The following is an 18,163-nucleotide window of genomic DNA, read 5'->3' as shown; positions in this document are numbered from 1 at the left end:
AATTATCGATTATCGATTATCGTCCCAAATGTATGATGCAAGCCCTCTGTATCACTCTGCAAGTTCAAGCTCTTTTTTTGGCGCTTGATAAACAACATTTCAGAAACAAGTCTTTTGCCCAACGAGGACTCCCTGTCCAAAATCTCAGATTTTTCCCGATTAAAATCATGACTGAATTCCAGTCTATGATTAGTTATAACCGAAGGTTGTGACGTATTTCATCGGATGTGATTTCGGTGTTCAGAAATTCGTTTTTTTAACTGTCTGCTAGTTTGGCCGACATATGACGCATCGCAATCATTGCACGAGACTTATACCTTTATACACTACATTGTTACACGAATCTTTTGGCATTATATCTTTATAGACCTTGACAAAATTACGAAGTTTATTTAAGCCGAAATAAGAAACTCCCGTGTCATGATTACGAAGAACTCGCTTAAATTGTTCCGAAAAGGTTGGAATGTATGGAATTGTGAGATATGTAGAGGGTCTTTTTTCAGGGTGGTCCTCGTCGGGCTCTAAGCCTGTCCGATTCAAGGCCAATAGCAACTTTAGACGCTCTCGTATTACATGAAAAATGTAAAATAGAGAATAGCCATTGTCGAAGAAGACGCCGACTATCAGCTCAAAGTTTTTTTGATGGAATCTCGGATGCGACAATAAAAAGGCATGATCCACCAATCCTACGATTGTTCCCCTCTTATGGTTTAGTGGATGATTCGACTTATAATTTAGATATCTATCGGAAAAAGTAGGTTTGTGATAGCAATCGAATTCGATTAAATTATTGTTCACGATTATCGTAACATCAAGAAAATTAAGTTTATTATCAACTCCCTCCTTCAATGTGAACTGAACTCTTGGGTGAAAAGAGTTAAAGATACCCAAGACCTCATTGAACATAGAAGAGGGAGTCGCCAAAGCTATATCATCCACATACCTATAATATAATGGTAGATTGAAGGGAATACGTCCAATTGCTTTATTTTTCAAATCTTGCAGAGTGATATCGGCAATGATGGGGGATAGGGGAGAGCCCATGGGAATTCCGAATGTTTGTTGGTATATTTTTCCATTAAAAGTGAAGAAAGTAGAATTTAATATAAACCGAACTGCAGTCAAGAATTCGTCGCGGGGAATGCTGCACTTTTCTTTTATTAAACACCATCTCTCTGAGACGCTATCCAACGCTAAGTCTAATGGGATGTTAGTAAAGAGAGAAACAACATCCAACGATAGTAATTTAAAGTGGTCATTTAACTGTACACCTGATAGTTTTTTGACTAATTCAAAGCTATTGGCAAGATAACTATGTGCCCTGGCGTCATAGATGATGTCATGTAAAAATGCAGCTAATTGGTGTAAGGAAGTGTTGATTGAGGAAACAATGACCCTAAATGGGCAGTTCGGCTTATGAATTTTTGGTAATCCATAGGCCCTCGGTAACATACCATCAGTGCAGTTCAAACGCTTATAAGTCATATCGGAAATGTAATTATGATTTTTCCATCTTACTCACACATATCTGTCATCTTTTTTTAAATAAATCTCCCTGTCAAGGGCAACCGTGACATTGCCCTTATCCGCTCTTGTAAAAATGACGTTGGGATTTTCCTGTAGGAATTTTTTTGTAAAGTTTGCCGCGCGCAAATAAGTGTCTCATCCTCCTCCGATACACCAAAAGAGTGGCCAGCTATCTTATTAATTATTGAGGCAGAGCGGTTCCTGATAGTAATTTGATCACGGGTGACACTTTTTTGGACACGTAACGATTGGACACTGAACGATTGGACACGTAATATTGGACACTGCACGATTGGACACTGAACGATTGGACACTGCACGATTGGACACGCACTCTGCACGATTGGACACTGCACGATTGGACACGCACTCTGCACGATTAGACACTGCACGATTAGACACCGTTCCACATGGGTTTGCAATATTCCACGCGAAACGAGGTTCAACACACACCGCATATGTACACACACACACACACGCGGGGGGTGCAAGGGGGGCCTTCGGCCCCCCTCCCGCATCCACCCCGCCGGTAGCAATCGTGCAGAGTGCGTGTCCAATCGTGCAGTGTCCTATCGTTCAGTGTCCAATCGTGCAGTGTCCAATCGTTCCGTGTCCAATATTACGTGTCCAATCGTTCAGTGTCCAATCGTTACGTGTCCAAACGGGATGCGCCCTTTGATCACCAATCGGAAGCCTTCTAATGTTATGTTCAATATTTTTGACCATTTCAACTATTGCTCTTTCATTATTTCCAATTGGCAATATGCAAAAATTATCTGTCTAGTTGTAACAGGCCCTGGACCTCTCTCGGAATGTCGGCGGAGGAAAGATTAATGAACCACCCATCAACCAAATCGAGAGCGGAAGGCGTTTTTTCGCGGTTAAAAACAGAAGGACTAAGGTCGATCATCACTGAAGTTATATTTGATTTTTTGTCAATCGATTTGAACGAAAAGTAAGGTTTTGCGACGCCCTCCGTTGATCGAGTAGCATCAGACTGGAGATTCACACGCGGTGGTATCGCAGAATGTGATTCGAAAGCACCATAATAACAAATCGGTTGAATCTGGCTATCGATGAAGAGTCGATGTTTATGGATTCAGTTTTTTATCCAATCTCCGATGTTCACCAGTGAAATAGGAATGGAGGGACTTGCATTGTCTCGAAAAAAATTCATTACAAATACAAATCGGTAGTCGCGAGTATACATAGCGGGTTTTATATATTTGTATGCGCAACGCTCGAATGCGTCTGTATGCATCATCGATCTCATTACGCTTTTGCGAAAAACGCTGATGCAAAAACGATTCACAATCTGACTAAACTTCGTAATGATTTATCATGATACAAATTTTCGCCACGATACACACATCGGCTAACATGAGGTGGAACAATGTCATTGCTTATGCAGATCTTTAAGAATTTGATCTGCAAATTTGTTTTAATAATTTTCTTTTAAACATTGATCCATCTCTTGAGTGCGTCAACCGCGTTCATATCAAAATTACATGCAATATAATGAAACAACGAAGTCGGATAACACTCCATTTCAGCCAGCGTAAATTAAATTTAATAATTAGAGATTTGGCTCAAGTAATCAAAAAATTAAAAAGAAAATGGCATAAGAACCAACGCGCTGTAGTTGGAGCGCAGAGAAGCAACAACACTTTCTTTTTTTTTAAATAATAGTTTATTAAAAACTCATATTACAATAACAAAAAGCGGACGTTTTGGATCATCTTTTGATCCTTCCTCAGTGCGATGTTAACAATATATTGGGTTGGGGAAAAAGTTTCTTCGTATTCTCTCGGTAGATGGCGTCAGGATCGCATAACTCTGGCAATATTAATCGGATCTAGCAATACTTGCATACGTTTAAAAAGTAACATATCATAGAGAAATTAAAGAAAAAAGTTGTGATATTTATTTACTCAGTCAAAAGTTATTACGTCTTGGAAATGAGTGAAAGTAAAGAAGAAATTCGATACATTTTGAAATTTTATTATAAAAAAGGGAAGAATGCGACTCAGGCTGCTAAAAAAATTTGTGATGTTTATGGACATGATGCATTATCAGTACGTGTGGCACAAAGCTGGTTCAAGCGTTTTCAATCTGGAAATTTCGATGTCAAAGATGCACCTCGCTCTGGTCGACCAATAACTAAAAAAGTCAATGAAATCATGGAAAAAATTGAGCAAGACCGACACATTAGCAGTCACGATATCGGTAAGGAACTAAACATCGATCACAAAACAGTTTTAAACCATTTGGAGAAGGCTGGATACAAAAAAAAACTCGATGTTTGGGTGCCACATGATTTAACAGTAAAAAATTTAATGGATCGAATTTCCATTTGCGAATCGTTGCTACGGAACGAAATCGAACCATTTTTGAAACGGCTCATTACGGGCGATGAAAAATGGATCACGTACGACAATAATGTACGAAAAAGATCGTGGTCGAAGCAAGGTGAAGCTTCGCAAACGGTGGCAAAGCCAGGATTGACATCAAGAAAAGTGATGCTGTGTGTTTGGTGGGATTGGAAAGGAATCGTTCACTACGAGCTGCTGCTGCCCGGTCAAACGATTGATTCTAATCTCTACTGTCAACAACTGGAAAGATTACGCCAAGCAATCGAGAGAAAGCGACCAGAATTGATTAATAGGAAAGGCGTCGTCTTCCATCACGACAACGCCAGACCCCACACATATTTGGCGACCCGTCAAAAATTAAGAAAGCTTGGCTGGGAAGTTTTGATGCATCCACCGTATAATCCTGACCTTGCACCATCAGACTACCATTTGTTTCGGTCTCTACAGAACTCTCTTAATGGTGTTAAGTTGACTTCAAAAGAGGTCTGTGAAAATCACTTGTCGCAGTTTTTCGCCCAGAAATCACAGAAATTCTACAGTGATGGAATTATGGTTTTATCTCAAAAATGGCAAAAGGTGGTCGAACAAAACGGCACATATTTGGTTTAATAAACTTCATTTACAATATGAAAAAAACTTGTTTTACTTTTGCACTAAAATACGAAGAAACTTTTTCCCCAACCCAATATATTACAGATTATGACGCGTTACATTATACGAATCTGTTTCTCGACGCATAGATGACGCTAAATTGCATCCTGCGGAGGTCTAGTAAGCGCCCTGCTTCCAACTAAAAAAAGAAAATTTGAGATTGAAAAAGCTCCTTATGCAAAGGAAGAGAAAACAAAAAAATATGACTGCTATGTTGAAACATCATAATAATGAAGCTCGAACAAAGAAGAACGTTTGTAAACACAGTGTAAACGAATTTTTAGATGCAAAGAAATCTGTAAAACCACTTGCTAGGACTATGATAAAACTTCAACTACATAAGAGGACCAAAGAATATACAAAAGAGAAAAAAGATTTAGCGAAATAAATGTTTTATTATTCCACAAGTGGATATTCACGGATGAGAAAGACTGGATTAAATCTCCCATCGGAATCTTCTGTCAGAAATTGGATTTCTGAAACAGAAATTCGACCAGGTTTATGTGAAGAAATATTTTATAAAATTCAAGAAAATTTGTCCAAACTACTATCTTCTAAAATAATTTGCTGTTTAAAATTTGATGAGATGTCAATAAAAAAGTTTGAAGAATATAGCCAAAAATATGATCTCATCGAAAGATTAATAGATCTTAGACCTTTGGAATGACGCAATGAACCAGCGGAACATGTATTATTACTATTTTGCCTTGATAGCATTAATGCGGAAAATCTTTGGCGGCAAATAGTAGCATACTTTTTGATCCGAAAAAGTTCAATGCATAAGGAGACATGTTCAATGCATAAGGAGACATGTCCAACTCATTGAGATATGTTTGCAAAAACTAAAAAAGTGTAGGGGCAAGTGTACAATTAATTATGTGACCAAGGTGGCAAACAGAAAAACTTACAGTTATTGGAAAATTTCTTCACATGAACCGTTTTTCTCATTAAATAATGAAATTTCCTTTAATTGACCCTATTTTATCAAGCGATTGATTAGCCAGTTGAGATCGCATAAGTATATGTATGTGAATGGCGAAATAATTATGTCTTTTTATGACTTATTTGCAACGTGGCAATTTGATAGAAAGTTGAATACTTCAAATTTATTGAATCACATTACTTACAAGCACTTTTATCCAAACAAGTTTGAAGCCATGAATGTCAAAAGAGCTTTTCAAATGTTAACTGCGAGATTCGCTACAATAATGACAGCAGGCCAAAGTAACATATTGAAAAGTAATTCATGGAAAGCATCTGCAGATTTTGTTTATAAAATGAATAAAGTAATAGATACTGTGAATGTATACCATTTAAATAATTGGATAGGAGAAAAAGGAACATTATCAAATGTCAATATAATGGCTGAAGAGTTGTTAACATCTTTTATTGAATGGTGTTCGAAGTGGAGTACTTCCCTTAACAAGTTGAGACCTCCGTGCTTTAATGGAATGATTACGACTGTACAAGCAATTTTATCAACGTATCGTTCCATCAAACAACACAATCCAAAATTCAAACTTGCCACTGCATTGTGTAACCAGGATACCATAGAACATACATTCGGAAAAGTTAGAGGACGTGCAGGATTCAACCGTAATCCAACTGCCAGAATGGTACGGTTAACATTGCGTTACATTTTATCAAGTGGGAATATTTATGGAAGCGATAGAGCAACGTAACTTGTCAAGAAACGTATTCGTTAACGGATGGTACGTCAGTAGTCCATGGTGAAATGGAAACAAACAATATTCCATTACAAGAAGAACTTACTTTTCCAATTGAAATAGATTCAATGGATAATGACGACTATGATAATATCATCACGAAAGCTTTTGAAGAAATTACTAGATATTCCGAACAGAATTCCGACAATCTAGTAATGAATATGATCGAGAAGAAAAACTTTAATTCAACATATGAAAGAAATGCAATTGCATATTTCGCAGGATATATTACTCACTACGGTTATGAAAATATAAAATGCGATAGCTGCCGTGAAACAAATTTAAAAACACCGATGGAAGGATCAAATGAAAATGAAATCTATATTCAGCTACGTGAGTATGGACACAACGACGAAGATAAACCTGAAGTAGAATAGCTATCAAAGCCAACGGATTCATTTGATGAATATTATTGCTCTTCAGCTTAAAGCAATAAACTCATGTTACAAGAGATATTGGCATTTTAAAGGGGGCGCATTCCGTTTGGACACTGCACGATTGGACACACACTCTGCACGATTGGACACCGCACGATTGGACACTGCACGATTGGACACTGCACGATTGCTACCGGCGGGGTGGATGCGGGAAGGGGGCCGAAGGCCCCCCCTTGCACCCCCCGCGCTTGTGTGTGTGTACATATGCGGTGTGTGTTGAACCTCGTTTCGTGTGGAATATTGCAAACCCATGTGGAACGGTGTCCAATCGTGCGGTGTCCAATCGTGCGGTGTCCAATCGTGCGGTGTCCAATCGTGCGGTGTCCAATCGTGCGGTGTCCAATCGTGCGGTGTCCAATCGTTCGGTGTCCAATCGTTACGTGTCCAAAAAAGTGTCACCATTTTAAAGGTGTGAAGAAGAAGCTTTTTGAAATTTGTGTAGAGCACATCCAGTACGCAGAGGAACATTGATTTAATCAGGACGAGTGTTATTAACATAGAATTTTATGTTAAGAGTCAAAATATATGTAATTGCAAAAAAGAATAACAATGGAGGAAGAAAAGCAATAAATACCGTAGCATCTGAAAGGTCAAAAGAAATAAAGCCAAAATGTCAAAAACTAAAGAACATAAAACATATAAAATCGCCATATTACATATATAAAATTTACATAGTCCGTCATCCTATTTCAAGATCATCTTAAAAGTAATGTCTTAATAAGATGCTAATACGATTCTGTAATTGGTCTACATATGACAAAACTTACTAAGTTATTGGGTAAATATAGTTTATTATACAGGGTGTCCCAGACCACCCCCGTACACCCTTTTAAAATGAAAATAAATGGCTTTTATCAAAAATCACGAGCAATTTTTAAGTAAATCAGGTACGCTCTATCAAATGGTGATATTTTCAACTTTTGACTCCGACCGGAAATACGCCATTCGGATCGGAAGCTGAATTTTTTTTAGGGGAACATGGTTAAAATTGATCTTGAAAGTAACTGTAAGACTGAAACTGTAAGATTGACAGAGGAACTTTCAGAAAAAACATTTGATACAAAAGTTTCTTATTTTTTCACGTACAATTCGAATCTGTAATAAAAAGTATCACGTTCCCCTAAAGAAATTCAACTTCCGATCCGGATGGCGTATTTTCGGTCGGAGTCAAAAGTTGAAAATATCACCATTTGATAGAGCGTACCCGATTTACTTAAAAATTGTTCGCGATTTTTGATAAAAGTCATTTATTTTCATTTTAAAAGGGGTGTACGGGTGGTCTGGGACACCCTTGTATGTTTTTATAATAAAAATATATGTGTGTGTTTATAAAAAAGCAATAACATTAAATTAATAACAATTCTTTATATTTTCTCCTTCGACGGAAGAGATTACCATCTTCTTGTGGTCTTCGTCTAGCAACATGTATGTCGTACATTTATAAAATAAAAAATGATGGTAATATGAAATATTGTTTTAATAAAAAAGATACTTATTATTTTAATTTTGCTTTCATTTTATTTTTATTAGTCCATTTTTAAGTATATTTTAATAAGTCATTTATTAAAAAAAATAAAGCGTACACCTTAGTCTAAAAGAGTAGAATTTTATATCTAAAAATATATTTAAATGTAATTATGGTAAATGTTTACTTTAGGTTAGGGTTTAGGTTAGGGTTAGGATTTCTTAGCTTACGCCTACTATTTCCCTCTTACCGCTCGCGATAAGAGGGAAATAGTAGGCGTAAGCTAAGAAATCTGACCGAAAGTTGCAAGTAAGTCTCAGCACTGTTGTAGAAGATACATTCCTATATAATACACTATTTGAATTTTGCGGCGGTCTCTTTTCCTTCCTGAAATATGCACTTTTGAAGTTTCATACTTTTATGTCATTTTATCGTTATATTCTATTTATGTTCTTACATTTTTTGTTTATATTTGCTCATCACGGTTTTATATTTTATATTTTACTTATGTGTTTATATTTTTTGTTTACGTTTGCTCGTTGTCGCTTCCATGTTGTTAAGCTATAGAATTATTGTTTAGTTTCGCTAAATAAAAATTGTACTTTTTATTTTATCTAAACTTTTAATAAGTGTATATAACTTCCTTCGTTTTGCAAAGTACATGCGTGGACACCGATGTTCCGCCCCTCCTACGGGGGGGGCTCCATTTTTGGAAGATATAGCCTAACCCAACCCATGTCTGAATTGTGGAATATACCTGGCTTCGCATAGAAAATTGCAAACTATATAAACTCATGAACCATATGAACCATGTGAAGCGAAATGTCATATGTCAAGATATTTTCTATACTTCAAACACAGGTTGGGTTAGGTTATATCTTCCGAAAGTGGAGTCACCCGTAGGAGGAGGCGGAACACACGATGTCCACGCATGTACTTTGCAAGACAAAGCAAAGTTTACAAATACATATATTCTATTAAATATATTTCTTCTTAAACATACATGATGTGGTAAAATTATATTCTATTCATGAAACTTTTTTATTAATAATTATTTAATAAATAACAATAAGTGGCTAAAACCTTCTGAAAGTTATTCAGAAAGATGATCTCGGTAAATATGAACAGAAAAATATAAACATATTTAGAATGTAACGAAAAGATGATACAAGTAAGTATAAAATTACTATTAAGTATAAAATACCGTAATTATTTATACTAAAATGTAAGGTAAATGTTTATTTTAGGTTACACAGCTCGAAAAATTTTTATTTTTACATATATTGTAAAGGATACATTCCTAAGTAATACATCGTTTGAATTTTGTGGCGCTCTCTCTTCGTTCCTGAGATATGCAATTTTGAAATTTTATACTTACTTGTATCATCTTTTCGTCACATTCTAAATATGTTTATATTTTTCAGTTTACATTTCCCGAGGTCATCTTTCTAAATAACTTTCAGAAGATTTTAGCCACTTATTGTTATTTATTAAATAGTTATTAACAAAAAAAGCTTCATGAATAGAATATAATTTTACCACATCATGTATATTCGAGAAGAAATATATTTAATAGAATATATGTATTTATAAACTTTGCTTTGTCTTGCAAAGTACATGCGTGGACACTGCATATTCTGCCCCCCCTACGGGGGGGCTCCACTTTCGCAAGATATAACCTGACCCAACCTGTGTCTGAAGTATGGGAAATACCTTGATATATGACATTTCGCTTCACATGGTTCATATAGTTCATGAGTTTATATAAGTTTGCAACTTCCTATGCGAAGCCAGATATATTCCACACTTTAGACACGGGTTGGGTTTGGTTATATCTTCCAAAAGAGTGGAGCTCTCCCGTAGGGGGGGCGGAACATGCGGTGTCCACGCATGTACTTTGCAAAACGAAGGAAGTTATATACAAACATTTATTAAAAGTTTAGGTAAAATAAAAAGTACAATTTTTATTTAGCGAAATTAAACAATAATTCTATAGCTTAGCGACATGGAAGCGACGAGCAAACGTAAACAAAAAAATATAAACACGCAAGTAAAATATAATATGAAACCGTGATGAGTAAATGTAAACAAAAAATGTAAACACAAATAGAATATAACGAAAAGATGCCATAAAAGTATGAAACTTCAAAAGTGCATATCTCAGAAACGAAAAGAGGCCGCCGCAAAATTCAAACGGTGTATTACTTAGGAATGTATCCTCTACAACATATGTGAAAATAAAAATTTTTTGAGCTGTGTAATCTAAAGTAAACATTTACCAAATGTAATTATTCTCTTTACTATTAATTATTGTTAATAATTATTTTAAATAAAAATTAATTATTTAATTTATATTTAAAATATATTACAGTTCAATTTTAAATTTTTTCCCAGACAGCACATGGATATCTTCTGGATATCCTAAGGACATCCTCTTTTCTTTGCGGGATGTGCAGAGGATATCCTGTTATATTCCTCACACTTTTTCAGGATGTCCTGAGGAATAGCAAATGAGCGCCTCATGCTATGCCTAAAAATATCCTCAGGACATCCTACTTCAAAGTCCTACGAATGTCCATAAGATATCCATAAGACGTTGTAATTTTTTAAACGTCCATAATACATCCTGAATATGTTATTGAGGTACTTTATAGGATAATTTAAGGATAAATTTAGACTTACACATACATGAATTCTGTTTAACTAATTTTAATTTTATTTTCGCACATATATACGTATATATAAGAGCATATTTTCCGTATGCACATATATAATTTGTTGAAACATATAAAAACAAAATTCTTTTTAATGAAATAAATATTCTGCAATTTAATGAATAATTAAAATTAAATTTTGATACACTATAAATACAATTTATATAAGATATGTTATATACAGGGTGAGCCATTTTAATTAACGCACGCAATTATTTCGGAAACAAAGCATTTTAGAGAAAAATGTTCGAGACAAAAGTTTTATGGTTTCGAGGGGGCCATAAGATGGTATCATTGGTTTGACCTTGAAGAGTTATTTGAAGGTCACATGAAGGTCACCTTCAATTTCTTAAATGGAACCTACTATTTGTCATTGCATATTCTTGTATCTTATCTCGAGAGCTTTCCAAAACACTATAATTAAGTACCTTTTCGTTAAGTACTTTTTGAGTTATGAGGCTTGAAATAATTTCTTAATTTTACATAAACCGTAAAATATCTTGTAAAATATTCATTTTTCGATTATCTTATCTTAATACTTTTATGTACAAAATAATGAGAGGAATCAATTGGTGTAAAGAAAACACATAGTTGTTTTTAAGAAAAAATATGGAATTGTTAATTGCAAATTATATATTTTTTCTTCAAAACAACTATGTGTTTTCTTTACACCAGTTGATTCCTCTCATTATTTTGTACGTAAAAGTATTTAGGTAAGATAATCGAAAAATGAATATTTTACAAGATATTTTACGGTTTATGTAAAATTAAGAAATTATTTCAAGCCTCATAACTCAAAAAGTACTTAACGAAAAGGTACTTAATTATAGTGTTTTGGAAAGCTCTCGAGATAAGCTACAAGAATATGCAATGACAAATAGTAGGTTCTATTTAAGAAATTGAAGGTGACCTTCATGTGACCTTCAAATAACTCTTCAAGGTCAAACCAATGATACCATCTTATGGCCCCCTCGAAACCATAAAACTTTTGTCTGAAACATTTTTCTCTAAAATGCTTTGTTTCCAAAATAATTGCGTGCGTTAATTAAAATGGCTCACCCTGTATATTAATATGTTATAATATACAGGGTGACCCATTTTAACTTAGGCAGCCAAATAACTCGAAAAATAAGCAAGATAGAGAAAAATGTTTTAGACAAAAGTTGTATGGTTTCGAGGGGGCCATAAGATGGTATCATTGGTTTGACCTTGAAGAGTCATTTGAAGGTCACGTGAAGGTCACTTCAATTTTTTTAAATGGAATACCCTATATATTTTTGTACATTCTTGTAGCTTATTTCGAGAGCTTTCCAAAACACTATAATTAAGTACCTTTCCGTTAAGTACTTTTTGAGTTATGATGCTTGAAATAATTTCTTAATTTTACATAAACCGTAAAATATCTTGTAAAATATTCATTTTTCGATTATCTTACCTTAATACTTTTATGTACAAAATAATGAGAGGAATCAATTGGTGTAAAGAAAACACATAGTTGTTTTTAAGAAAAAATATGGAATTGTTAATTGCAAATTACATATTTTTTCTTCGAAACAACTATGTGTTTTCTTTACACCAATTGATTCCTCTCATTATTTTGTACATAAAACTATTAAGGTAAGGTAATCGAAAAATGAATATTTTACAAGATATTTTACGGTTTATGTAAAATTAAGAAATTATTTCAAGCCTCATAACTCAAAAAGTACTTAACGAAAATGTACTTAATTATAGTGTTTTGGAAAGCTCTCGAGATGAGCTACAAGAATGTACAAAAATATATAGGATGTTCCATTTAAAAAAATTGAAGTGACCTTCACGTGACCTTCAAATGACTCTTCAAGGTCAAACAAATGATACCATCTTATGGCCCCCTCGAAACCATACAACTTTTGTCTAAAACATTTTTCTCTATCTTGCTTATTTTTCGAGTTATTTGGCTGCCTAAGTTAAAATGGGTCACCCTGTATAAATAAATATTTAATAATTTTGAAAAATCCAATTTGATGTAATTAAATAATCTTTAAAAAATAATTGAATTTGTTAACAATATTTTTTATGTGCAGAAAAATATCTCAAGTACTTATTTTAGTAGTTTAAATATTATAAATAATAAATAGAAATTGTATTTACCAAATATAATTTTTCGTAAATATAAATCGAAAAATGAACGTTTTTTCTTTCCGCCAATGTAGCTATATAAACTTCCAACTGAATCACTCAGAAGTCTACGTAAGATGTTAAATGTAAGTGATTTAACATCCGTTCCACCTATTCGTGCCACTTGTGTAATCTAAAAATGAAATAAATAATAAATTTTTTTATAAATAAATAAAATAATTATAATTACAAATGAAATTAAAAATATAAATAAGTAATTTTTTCGATTCAATTATTTTTAAAGATTATTTTTCAAAATACGCATACCAATGCTTTACGATTTATTTTATTCTCAACTAATTGTTGTTCAAATTTTTCTAGCTCTTCTAATGTTTGTAACGGAAAGAATTCCATGTAATCTACTTCAACATCTTTGTTTTTCACTCCATCATCTAATACAAAAGTTTGGATTTGATTTTGTATACTATCTAATTTAGTGTTTATATTTTTCTCTTCCTCATGTACTGTTGATATTTTGAAGTCTATATCCAATAATTTTCGTACAACATATCGTTGAAAATCTGTTGTTGCTGTAAATAGTATATAATATATTATAAAATAATAAAAAATACGTTTTAAAACAAAATATATATAATACATACAAATGTGATATAGAATACATGGAAATTTACATTACAAAATAATACAAATTAATACTTACAAATTGTAGAATCAGTTTCATAAGTTTCAGAGCTGAACTCTTTTTCTTTGACATAATTCTGATTAAAATCACGTCCTATAAGAATAAAAAAACAAAAAATGTGAAATATTAAAATGAAATTAGTTTATAACTATTTTAATAATACTGAAATATAATAATTTACTGAATATACTAAAAATATAAAAATACTGAAAGCGCGATACTAAAAATAAAATTATTATAAAAATTATTGTTGTAAAAATTATTATACATATTTTTATCGATTACCTGTATTTTTATTTATTGAAGAAAATGTTTCTACATTTGTTTTGTTTAGGTTAATATTTGAATTGTTATCTTCATATTCGGTCAGTTTTGATACATTTTTATCTATATAAATGATAAGTAAAATTATTATTGTAATGTATATATTATAAATATTTTTACTATATTAATATACGCTATAAATCTTTTTACTAACTTTTCAATGGCATTTTAATTGTTGAATTTTCATACGACTGTTTATCAAGATTTTTTTTGTGTGGAACCTTTGGATACGATGGTACACGAACACGTTTTTCCTCTTCACTCAAACTTTCTTCACTACTTATAACAGTCTTGGCTCTATATTTTCTACTCCTTTTTAAAGTATCATTATCTTCACTTTCAGAATTTAAATCTGATATAAATTCTGCTTTTTTTAATTTTTTAATTCCTTTTTCATATGTACCTTAAAAAAATAAAATTATATATAACAAATAGTAAATATAAAATTAAAAATTTTTATATTTTTAAATAAAAAAAATGTTTGTTAATTATATATTTTACTTTAACAATTATACTCTAAAGTGTAAGTATTATAAGTTTGTAAAAATATTTTTTGAAAAATTGTCTATAAGTTATGCTACAAACATATACTATATTTAATACTATTTTAATATTGAAGAATATTGAATGAGCAACAAAATAAGAATACAATTAATTATCTATATTAACGTATTATTTATGTATATTAATGTAATTATTTAATTTACTTTTTGTATGTACTTACTTGCAGTTGCTAAAATCCTTTTTATTTCATGTTGCGGCCAATCATCCATCTTTGAAATACATTTTTGCACAGCTTTTCTAAATTTTTCGTTTGATGTAAAAGTAGGCCAATATGCATATTTATTATTTTTGGTTATCCAAGAAGAGGGTATCATTTGCAGTCCATCGATGAACTCTACTATGGCATACTGTTCCATAGCTCCAAACTAGCAGTAATAGATATATTAAATATATTTTAGAAATATATTTAATATACAATATACCGTTTAAACATACAAAATATATATAAGTGTTAAATTAGTATATTAAAATATTAAATATACATTATCTAATTACAATAACTAAAATCTATATATATATATATATATATTTTTTTTTTTTTTTAAATTCAATTTATTAATGTAACAATGAAAGTACTACATATTTATTTTCTAATAGTGGTAATTTAACATATTTTGTATCAATATTTTTTATTGGCCACATTTGTAATTGACCTAAACTATGTACACTAAATATTTGTAATAAAGATGAGGAACATGGAATGTTGTAAAAATCTTCCTTGTATAAAAATTTTCGACCTATAATTACATCTACATTTAGATCTTTATTATGTGCTATGTTTTCTATTAACACAATAGTTCCATCAGTTAATGCGCAACAACTATCAGCTTGTACATCTATACGTAAAGTCATATTTTCTTTTCTTATTATTTTATATTGTGGATTGCAACAGCCATGTATTAATGGACCAAATGTATGAATAGATTTCAAATCTACTGTAAAATGATTAGTTTCTTTTGTCATAAGTTTTTCTGCTACTTTATTTTTTTCATGTTCAAAATATCTTCTTACAATTTGTTGTAAAGGTTTATCATATTTTTTTAATAGTTTCTTTAACGTTTGTAAATAATTTTCATATTTAAACGCACTAAAATTATCTAGTGGACCAAATTTTTTTACATCTTTTACAAGATGAATAAGACCATGTACATTGTAAGAAACGTTATGTGTACCATAAATTAATGCAAATGCTGTAACGAAATGTTCTAATAATTCTTGACAATAATTAAATAAATCCTGTAATTTATTGGAACATAATACTCTAATAGCTACATGTAAAGTTACAAAATGATCATATATATCTCTACGAAGAAAATTTTTAAAAACTACAGGTCCTGTATATAAAAGCAGTTCTCGATATTCTGTTGCTTTCCACAATTTCACATAAGTTAGTGATCGAGGCTTTCTTACAAACTCACATGGTACATTATTTTTAAAAATATTTTCTAAATTTAATGATATGCTTTGACACTTTCTATTTTCTAAACGAAATCTGTTATCGCCAAATAGCCATAAATATAATAAACGTCGCGTAACGCCTAGACAAACTAAATGCATGTAATCTAATGGTATATTATTTATAAGATCAAAATTTGGAATTTCTTCAACAATTGTGGTTCCAATATGAAAATTTTCATCAGTCTAATCTAAAATCTAGATCTGTCCTCAATGAAGCATTTATTTCAGGAAAACAAACTTTATTACAACGGAAATCACCTTCAGTTATACATTTAGTGCAACTCGAATAGCCAGTATGTCCTTTAATTTGTAATATAAATGATTTGGCTGGAGTATCACATATTATTGAATCTATACTACATTTAATGTGTTTATTATTGATAAAAATTCCATCATTACATAATAATTTTGCTTCTTCTATGAATTCTTTTAGAAACTCTTGTGAATTTGAAGGTTTTTGTCTACCGTAATATGCACCAATAATAAAAACTTGTTTTGATTGTACTACGGAACCCAAAATTGGCCATAATTGTTGTTGCGAAGACTTTGCTAATGGTAGTCCATCAATATTTATACTTATTTTTATATTACTTAAATTTGTTGAAAGAGATGAACACCTATTTTCTATTGCCTTTAATAAACCAAAATGATAATATTCTCCGCTACCACAATTTCTAATATTTGTACTTCTTGGTGTGCGCAAAAGTGTTCTAGGATCAGATGGTATGTCATGATGATATTTAACACATGTATATTGTTTTATTCCTTTTAAAAGACTACGTAATGATGCCTGTGCAATGTTTTCTTTAACTGCCCAACTGGCAAGAAATCTTTTAAAATCACTTTTTTCAGTATCTGTATCATCATCATTATTATTCAAAAATTCTTGCTCTAATAAAGGTAAAAACTCATTGTTTTCATTTTCGCTGCTTGAAGCAGGATTTATTTCCTCAAGATCACTATCGTTTGATAAATTTGCATCCATTGATATATCCAAAACATTCTCAATAATTTCAGATGTTGGTTCATTAGATAATATTGATTTATTAGATGATATGTTAGAATTTAAAGTTTCATTAATTATATTACCTTCTAATTTTCTTATTTTTCGCTGGGTTGGAGAATTAATTGTATGAAACGTTTTTTTATAGTTAGGATATGGCATCTTAACCTTAAATATTAAATTATATATTATTTCTTTTTTTCTAAAAAACTGTAAATGTTATAATCTTACCTTTTGATTCCTCCTTGAGGATTCACAAAAATTATTATGTTTGAAAATAAACTTATACACTGAACAGGCACAATTAATAAAAAATTGTCAATCGAAGCATTGGCACTGCTAAGCACAATCATCAGGCACACAATGATATAAAAAAGCGGGAACGTTCATTTCGTTACTTTCGTTGCTAAGATACTGCGCATGCGCAATGTCTTTGTTACTTGCAAATCCAACAGTTGAAGCATTTCTTACACGTTTTACTGATTTTAAAAAATATATAAATATATCATCAATCTTTCAATTAAATAAAAGCAAATTACAATAAAAAAACAAAATATTCTTTTACATATACGAACAACATATATAATATATGATAAATAAATATATATATATATATATATATATATATATATAATTAATATATATTTGTTATATGTTGCTCATATATGTATAAGAATATTTTTTTTATTATTTTTCTTGCTTTTATTAAATTAAAAGATTGAATCTTTAACAGGAGCATACATGTTTGAAAGACGTTCAGAGGACATCTAGAAGATATTTTTTGGATGTCCTCTGGATGTCCTCTGAATGGTCTCTGGATGTCCTCTGGATATCCTCTGAATGTCCTCTGAACGTTTTTCGAAGATCTGTGCTGATATAATATATATCCAGTGAGTAACCAGTAAGCATCCAGTGCATTTCTAATGGATGTCCTATGGATATTTATGGGACATAATAAAATTATATTTATATATGCAAATATTCTATAAATATTCTATATTAAAGTAAACTGCAAATAATTTTGCAGGTTCTTATTAAATTATATTATTATACTAAGTATTTTTAATTAGACTACACAGTATTTAAGGAAAAAATATAGATCTTTATGGGATATTTAC

The 18,163-nt window shown here is 31.5% G+C and overlaps 1 protein-coding gene and 1 pseudogene across 6 annotated transcripts in view; both read right to left on the bottom strand.

Annotated features, from left to right (window-relative positions):
* LOC145973053 (uncharacterized) overlaps window positions 1-17,429 on the bottom strand; it is a 28,548-nt gene extending 11,119 nt beyond the window's left edge. Inside the window, exons 1-9 of one of the 6 annotated variants that reach the window (XM_083102205.1) lie at window positions 17,277-17,427; window positions 17,132-17,213; window positions 14,745-14,949; window positions 14,175-14,423; window positions 13,982-14,083; window positions 13,715-13,789; window positions 13,321-13,583; window positions 13,027-13,186; window positions 3,259-4,689 (exon numbers count right to left, since the gene is read on the bottom strand). In XM_083102205.1, the coding sequence (XP_082958331.1) occupies window positions 4,646-4,689; window positions 13,027-13,186; window positions 13,321-13,583; window positions 13,715-13,789; window positions 13,982-14,083; window positions 14,175-14,423; window positions 14,745-14,940 (1,089 nt within the window). In that variant the 5' untranslated portion in view covers window positions 14,941-14,949; window positions 17,132-17,213; window positions 17,277-17,427 and the 3' untranslated portion in view covers window positions 3,259-4,645. Of the gene's footprint in view, window positions 1-3,258; window positions 4,690-4,931; window positions 5,027-10,893; window positions 11,002-12,830; window positions 13,187-13,320; window positions 13,584-13,714; window positions 13,790-13,981; window positions 14,084-14,174; window positions 14,424-14,744; window positions 14,950-17,131; window positions 17,214-17,276 lie in introns of those variants that run through there. The other 5 variants (XM_083102202.1, XM_083102206.1, XM_083102207.1 and 2 more) reach the window with 5 other exon arrangements.
* LOC145973052 (uncharacterized) lies at window positions 14,969-17,121 on the bottom strand (annotated as a pseudogene).
* Window positions 17,430-18,163: the final 734 nt, after the last annotated feature.

This window comes from Camponotus vicinus, unplaced genomic scaffold (genome assembly GCF_025532165.1).
Source record: "Camponotus vicinus isolate PSW18456_S1 unplaced genomic scaffold, iyCamVici1.0 SCAF_6, whole genome shotgun sequence".
NCBI classification, from domain to species: Eukaryota; Metazoa; Arthropoda; class Insecta; order Hymenoptera; family Formicidae; genus Camponotus; species Camponotus vicinus.
This window is presented reverse-complemented; position numbering and strand designations above follow the sequence as displayed.